At 48.4% G+C, this 7,622-nt stretch overlaps 1 protein-coding gene across 4 annotated transcripts in view; it reads left to right on the forward strand.

The window, feature by feature from the left end:
- Positions 1 to 7,308, forward strand: part of Tent4a (terminal nucleotidyltransferase 4A) — a 33,457-nt gene extending 26,149 nt beyond the window's left edge. For 2 of the 4 annotated variants that reach the window (NM_001415844.1, XM_039110091.2), the window contains exons 8-13: positions 608 to 734; positions 1,572 to 1,672; positions 2,248 to 2,420; positions 2,971 to 3,129; positions 4,694 to 4,858; positions 5,158 to 7,308. In NM_001415844.1, the coding sequence (NP_001402773.1) occupies positions 608 to 734; positions 1,572 to 1,672; positions 2,248 to 2,420; positions 2,971 to 3,129; positions 4,694 to 4,858; positions 5,158 to 5,352 (920 nt within the window). In that variant the 3' untranslated portion in view covers positions 5,353 to 7,308. The remainder of the gene's footprint in view (positions 1 to 607; positions 735 to 1,571; positions 1,673 to 2,247; positions 2,421 to 2,970; positions 3,130 to 4,693; positions 4,859 to 5,157) is intronic. The other 2 variants (NM_001107333.3, XM_063288105.1) reach the window with 2 other exon arrangements.
- The last annotated feature ends 314 nt before the right edge of the window (positions 7,309 to 7,622 follow it).

Here is a 7,622-nt window from a genome sequence, read left to right on the forward strand (position 1 = left end):
TCACCCATTTGAGTGTCCTATTTCAGTGTGCCTGCATTACTCCTGGACTGTGGCTGCATCTAGGAAGATGAAATTCCAATATCTTCCCTAAACATCCCATGCCTGATGTGACTGAACAATGAATCTATGTAGGACTTAAACTTCCTCTTGATGCTAGTGATAGCTTCATTTGCTTAGCGCTGTGAGTTTGTAGCTATAGCATTCTTCCCTTACAGGGCTTCCTTCCAGTTCTAAGTCTGTGTTCAGGGTGAACAAGCCCCTCACACTATGGGCCACCGGCAGGGCTTATCATGATATCGATATGCCAAGTCCACATTTCGGGTCTGTGTGTTAGACATTCTGTCACCTGGGGACTTAGCAGACTGAACTGTAAGACACCTGTGACTGCTCCTTTTCCATTGTTAGGAATAGAATGGTCACATTGAGTCTGAAGCACACTGAGCCTGTGTGCATTCACATACCATGAGCTGCGTCCTGCAGTCAGTCAGCAGCAGCTCAGTGCTGTGTTTACATGGCTGTCGCTCGAGCTGCTGTAGGTGGGAGGCATTTAGTGGTGAGCCCCTCTTCACAGTACCTGGGATGAGAGACAGGTGCTTCTGTGTTGCAGGAAACGATGTTGGGCGGAGTTCCTATGGGGCCATGCAGGTGAAGCAGGTGTTTGACTATGCGTACATTGTGCTCAGCCATGCCGTGTCACCGCTCGCCAGGTCTTACCCCAACAGGGATTCTGAAAGGTAACGGGTCTCCTGCCTGGGTTCTGGGCTCCTCTTTCTTGTGGAGTAGCAGGTGCACTTTTTCTCGTCATGTGTTTCTGTGACATGGATGGGTACATTGTCATACTTGAGTGGACCTTGAAAATAAGGAAAGCTTTTTGGGGAATCAGGATGGCTTTGAGGGTAGCCCATGGCCTAGGGCTAAGCATTTCTTAATGGGGTGGTATTTTACTTGGGGTGTTCTGTATTAGGGCAGAATCCTGACTCTGAAAGCTTTGGGTCAGGCGGGCGTGCTTAGGCTGTGAATGGGTTCAGATCTGCTGCCCTTCAGTTTACACTTGAGCACGGTCTGCAGTGTCTACTTTTCGTAGGCAGACATATTTATCTCCATCTCCAGCTTAGCTGCTATGGTATGTGGGCCCGGGGAGCAAGAGGAGACAGGAGTGGAAGGGGAGTGGTGGGCTGAGCAGACTGCTGTCAGCAGGGTGTGATGTCTGTTTGGGGGCGGCTGCTCAGGAAACTGTTAGCAATGAACCTGTGGCTTTACATCGATTGTCCATCCAGTGTTGCAGGCCAGCCCCTATCCCTGTCATGGGCACTTGGGTATTTCTCCTTACCTGAGCAGTCGGAAACAAGATGTTAGGACTTCATGGCCAGTGTGCCTGGAAGTCTGGGCTCCCCTAAACTGGATTGAAGACATTGTAATTTGTACAGATCTTGGTTAAGGACTTCTACATAGTGAACCTACTTTTGTCTGTACCATGATGTCATGGTACACATGAGTGTAAACATGTCAGAACACATGCTTTTTCTTTTCCTTAGTGAGCCTCACATCTGACACCTAGTGTTTCTCTGCAGTACTTTAGGAAGAATAATCAAAGTCACCCAGGAAGTGATCGACTACCGGAGGTGGATCAAAGAAAAATGGGGTAGCAGAATCGTCCCGTCTCCAGACCTAGGTGAGAGACTGGCAGTGTGAGGCTCGGCCCTCTGTTCCAGAGCACAGAAGCATCTCTTACCTTCTTGTAGGGTTGCTCGAGCTGTGAAAGCAGCTTCTTTTCTACTTTGTCGGATAGGCCATCCATTCTGTAAGCTCTGGACCCTGTAGAAATAGAGTCGTAGCTGCAGTACGGAACTGGAGGAGCAGATGGAGGTAGTTGCTAATTTGCATTTGATTAAACTAAGGTACAAGGGCAAGAAATCACTGAGACGTATATATATATATAGCTTTTGTTCCAAATCTTACAAGTTCAGTGTGTATTTGCTTCAGAAGTCTACATTCCACACCGATATTGGAAATGCTTGGTCTTTGTTTATAGTTTATCACAGCTACAGATTAAGACTACACATCAGCATTAGACAAATACTTTAGTGTTTTCTGACAACTAGTTTGATATGCATTTAAAATTAAATTAATTCAGATGTAAGGTTTGCTTTGTTTGAATGCTACACGTGTAGCATTCAGAGCTCAGCAGCCTCGTGCCTCGGGCACATTGCCCTAATCACTAACCCAGACTTGGCTTTCTTGCCCCAGACAACAGGATTAAGATAAAGGAGAGAGTCACCACGTGCAATGGGGAGCAGATGCAGAGCCGGGAGCCCAGCTCCCCTTACAGCCAGCGCCTGACTCTGTCCCTGTCCAGCCCCCAGCTGCTGTCTTCAGGCTCCTCTGCTTCTTCTGTGTCCTCGCTTTCTGGAAGTGACATTGTACGTGGGCTTTCGCTCTTGACCGCCGTCCTCCTCGTGGGGTGGCCACTGACCTTGTGGGAGTTTCTGTGGGCTGTGTGGGGTATGTGGGGGTGGGTAGAGATGAGTGTATGTGTGGTGTGTGTGTGTGTGTGTGTGAGAGAGAGAGAGAGAGAGAGAGAGAGAGAGAGAGACAGACAGACAGACAGACAGACAGACAGACAGAAAGTCAATCAGTCAGTGTCAGTCTTTGTTCAGTGTTCTTTGGCATAGGCTTTAAGAACCCTAAGCTGTGTTGTTCATGTGATCCAACCAAGGTAGTGATAGCACTGAGCCAAACTGGATTTTTTTGAGTGTTTGTTTTTTTTTTTAATTGATTTAGAGATTTACAAGTTAAGTCCATGTGTCTCATCTGTATCTTCTGTAGCCTAGTTTTTCTCTGTTCTGAAATGACTGAGGAAGGGGTAGGTTTGCTCTAATGACCTTTCCTAGCTTCCTCCCTGAAGGTGCCTGTCTCAGACCTCAGAAGCCCTGTGCTTACAACTCTCCTTGTTTCTGTGCTGCGCTCTAGGATTCAGACACACCACCCTGCACCACGCCCAGTGTTTATCAGTTCAGCCTGCAAGCACCCACCACCCTGATGGCCGGCCTGCCCACAGCCTTGCCAGTGCCCAGCAGCAAGCCCCAGCCAGCTGCTTCCAGAACGTTGATCATGACAACCAACAATCAGGTACAGGCTCCTCCCAAGGGACGGCGTCCAAGCCAAGCAGTATTCTAGATCAGTGTTCTTGCAGACTGCTGGGTCTAGTATTTGTCTCTAGCAGTTGCCATGCTTTGGTGGCTGTAGAACAACTCAGCTTGTTCTGTAGCACAGTCTCTGACTTGGGGGCTGATGTGCTCCTTGAGGACTGGATGCCTCTGACAGGTGCTCTCTCAGTGCTCCACATGCAGCATGTCCAGGACACCCATTGCTGGCTACATAGACACTTGTTTTCTTTTTCCCAGAAACTCAGTGTGCAGACTGAAGTGTCAGCATGGACTTAGACTGTGTTAGTCAGTCATTACTTGGAACTTCTCTTTAAATTTTATATAAAATAAATCAAAAGAAAAATATCTTATAAAAATTCAGTATTGCATATACACTCCACTTATGTATCAGTTGGATTTGTATACACTCAATACATTAGTCACTTGAAAGGACAAGTAGCATTTGAAGTGGGAGTTGAGTGTAAAATAACAGAAGCTTGCAGATGTCTATCCTGGAGTCCTCTAGCCCTGCAGAGATGCATCCCCACACAGCTGCTGTGAGCTGCTAGGCACATGACTGATGCTGGTGACCATTTGACACAGTTCACCCAGTGTAGCCCACACTACAGACCTTCAATGGGTGCAAACATGGAACTTTCCAAGGCAGAGGTTTAAGCTATTAAATTCTGCCCCAGGTCAACCTGTCTCTCTGCTTCTGGAAAGGACACTGCCCCCACCCACCCACTCTGGAGGCCTCCATGTTTCTCTTCAGGAAAGTGTCTTGGAGAGCCTGATGTAGGGCCAGCTTCAGTTTCCTGGCGGAGGTGTTTCGGACCTGTGGTGTCTAAGAAAGTGTGGGTGTGGATGCCCTGTGTGAGAGTGAGTTAGGCCGAGCTTCTGGAAACTGAGGTTTGAGGTAATGGCCTAGAGCAGAGTGCTACTATCCGATTCTCCACCATGTGCTTTCGACAAAGGTTGCCTCTCCCAGCAGCTGCTGGTCTCCCAGTAGAGCTTTACCCTGAAGGCTCCTACTGTAGCCACCCTTTCTGCAAGTGTTGGGTAAGGCAGTCATGCCTTCATGGACGGACGGAGGCATTGTCAGGCTGAGAAAGCTTTCACCTGCTTTCTTTTGCTTTGGGTGGGACAGATAATGCAGAAGCTATAGAGAGGCGGCCCAAAAGAGCCTCTCTCTTTGGTCCTTCCATGTGTTCTCTGTTTGTCTGGGGTTTGAGGAATATTCACTTTGGGGCTCATTCTACAGACTGAAATGAGAGTTGTTCTTTTGATGGCTCTAATTGTTTTGAATTGGTTTGATCTTTGGAGAATGTTAGATTTTATGACCTAGTGACTCCATAGCTTGGTATTGTAATTGCTGTATGAGAAGATGAGGTGTTTGTAAGTCTGAGGCCACAGTGTCGTTAGGTCATAACAGGAGCTGTGCTCCATGGGATGTGTGTGAGTGGGCTTTCCACAGCCAGCCCTCTGCTGCTTCCGCTTGGTGTGAAGCTTTCACTTGTGGGAAGCTCATGTTTCTCTTTCCCTTCTAGACCAGAGTAACTATCCCTCCACCGACCCTCGGAGTTGCCCCTGTACCTTGCAGACAGGCTGGTGTCGACGGAACCACATCTTTGAAGGCCGTTCACAACGTAACTTCCCCAGCCATTCCCTCGGCATCCCCCAACCCACTGTCTAGTCCTCATCTCTATCATAAGGTGAGTGTTGCCTGCTGCTGTGCTGCTGTAGCCATGCCAGTGGGCCTGCGCCCTGGAAGAGAGTTCCCGTGTGCTTTTTGCTTGGTGGCTCAGTCTCTGTGAGCCCCCATGGACCCAGGATGGTGTCCTTGACGTGTGAAGAAGCTAGAGGCCTGCAGGGCCCTGAGGGAAGTTCTGTTCAGAGTGAAGGGCCCTCTGCATGTCCTAGCAGTGATATGTGGCTCTGGGTTCTCGCTGTACATTGTGTCTTTTCACCTCACGGTCTGTGTGCTCCAGCCCTGTTTTCTCTCTCTCTCCAGCAGCACAATGGCATGAAACTGTCCATGAAAGGTTCCCACAACCACACTCAGGGTGGTGGCTACAGCTCTGTGGGCAGTGGAGCTGTGAGGCCTCCTGTTGGTAACCGAGGACACCATCAGTACAACCGTACCGGCTGGAGGAGGAAAAAGCATGCACACACAAGGGACAGCCTGCCTGTGAGTCTCAGCAGATAATGGTCCTGACTGCTCCCTCCCCCAGACTGCCCACAGGCCTCGGGCACCTCGGGAACCGAGACCAGCATCCAGCACCTCCACCGTGGGCTGCCGAGTGCCGCCCACCACTGGTCACTCTGCATGTTTGTGTGGTGGCCGCATCCATCCTACAGAACAGCTCCTTGTGCTCATCTGTGAAGCCTTACTACATGTGGATGTGCGTCTGCCTGCCTAGAAGTCTTCATCCGTGCCCAGCAGGGCAGGCCTAGGAGTGTCAGGGACTGGATGTGCGGCTTTGCAGCCGTGTCTGCTAGGTGGTGATTTGGGGTTTTCATCATGTCTGTCCCAGGCAGAGGTGCCAAGCCTTGCTCCATGTCTTTCTGATGGAGTGGGCAGGCTGCTGTTTTACTGCCCTCATGTCTTGTTTGAAAATTTAGGACTGTTTTTCTATGTAAATATTGAAAACTTATGATTTGTGCAATAACAGATATTTTTTATTTAATTTCATATTTTCACATAAGTTATATTTAAGGGAGGAGGGAATTTTTTTTAAAACACGCTTAGATCCTTTCCCAATTTGCATTTTCTAAGTTGGGTTCCTCGTGTTGGCTGGTTATCTGATAGCATCATGACGTGAGCACCGTGAGGAGGGGCCAGTGGGCTTTAGTTCTACTCTTTTCTTTTGGTCAGATGCAGAGAGGGAGCCAAGTTCTGTGAGGCCAGTGTGTACCTGGCAGCCTCACTGTAGGCCTTGGGCTGTTGTCCTGCTCTGACCACGAGTTCTGACATTTTGGTTTGGGTTTTTAAAAACTAGACAGCAAATCCAGCATTTAAAGTGCCAGAAGTAAAAACCTCAAAGGGGAGAAGAGGTTGTCATGGTATAACTCGTAAAGCATTGTAACTGTGGGCGTGCTTCGGTCCGTCATGTGACGTGGTCTAGAGTCATGGGCCTGGTGAGTATCGTACAGACAATGGCACCCAGATTTAGGAATGTGGAGAAAGGCATTTCGTTGATTCCATTGAGGAATCTGCATAGGTATGCACTCGTTCTGTTAAGAGCAAATATCTGAAAAGGACCTCCGCTGTGCTGTTCAGGGCACACGGGGAGTATTTTAATGCACCACAGGAGAGCACAGCCCAGTGTGGGCCCAGGAGCACTGGTGCCTGCGTCAGAAGCATACAGGTGTACTATGCAAGTGTATTCTGCCACAACCACCACTGTCTTTGTTACTTTTTTTGAACAAGAATATATCCATCGCCTGATCCTGAGTCTGTGGAGTACCACAGTTGTCCTGGAGTGCTTGCACTTGTAGGCCCTCTGACTTCCATTTCTAAAATGGGGGTCTGGCCCTGCTAAACACTACAGGTAGGTTGGTCTTAAGTCCACTAGTACAGAATGTCAAGACGAGAAGCCGAGTGCTGTGCCATCTGATTGACTTGCAGCAGTGTGAATTCTGAATGGATTCTGAGTTGACGGACACCTCGCCAAGGACAAGCTGTCTATCCGGGTCTGCCTCCTGCTGCTGTGGTGGGGCTGTTGACTCTGGGAGATATTCCAGAGTAGCACATGGGGTCTGCAGCTCATGAGGATCGGAATCATCCAGAATAGTTAAAATTATTTAAATTGTGAAGCCTGTTGCTAAAGAATATTTATGAACACTGGTCCATAGCCTGTACTAATTCACACATTAGCAATATTGACTGTATCTGCATTAAGGAGCCACCGTGGGGCCGTTCGAGTGACCCGCAAATGTGCGTTTTAAAGTTCTGTCATCCACAGGCACAGGTATGTGTGTCCATCCCCGTAATGGTGAACCAGATGAATTGGCCTGGCTACCACTGTGGCCATATGCTACAGTTTGACAAAAAGATATCATGTTTCAATTTTCTGTGTGGACAACAATGTGGACACTAAAATTGACATATTTTTATGTAAAGTTTTTCTATTCTTTGATTTTTAATAAACTTTAGAAACCAGCTTTGTGTTGATTAGATGCTTTCCTCTGAAGGGTGGAGTGGTTTCTGCATTAGTTGCTTGCTGGCGTCGTATCTGATCCTAATGTTGTCCCTGTGGCCAGGGTGGTGATGTTTACCACAACATGGGGCCGTGCCACTATGACTATGGCAGGAGGTTCAGTCCCTCCTGTGGGTGCTCTGAAGACCTGTGGAGGATTGCACACTGTGCTGTGCTGTGTTCTATTTAGGTATTCCAGTGACTGTCACACTTAAAGCTCCCAGGTATGATGCACCTTCAGTTTATGATCTGTAGGGAGGTTGATAAGCATGCCTGT

This window comes from Rattus norvegicus, chromosome 1 (genome assembly GCF_036323735.1).
Source record: "Rattus norvegicus strain BN/NHsdMcwi chromosome 1, GRCr8, whole genome shotgun sequence".
In the NCBI taxonomy this organism is placed as follows: Eukaryota; Metazoa; Chordata; class Mammalia; order Rodentia; family Muridae; genus Rattus; species Rattus norvegicus.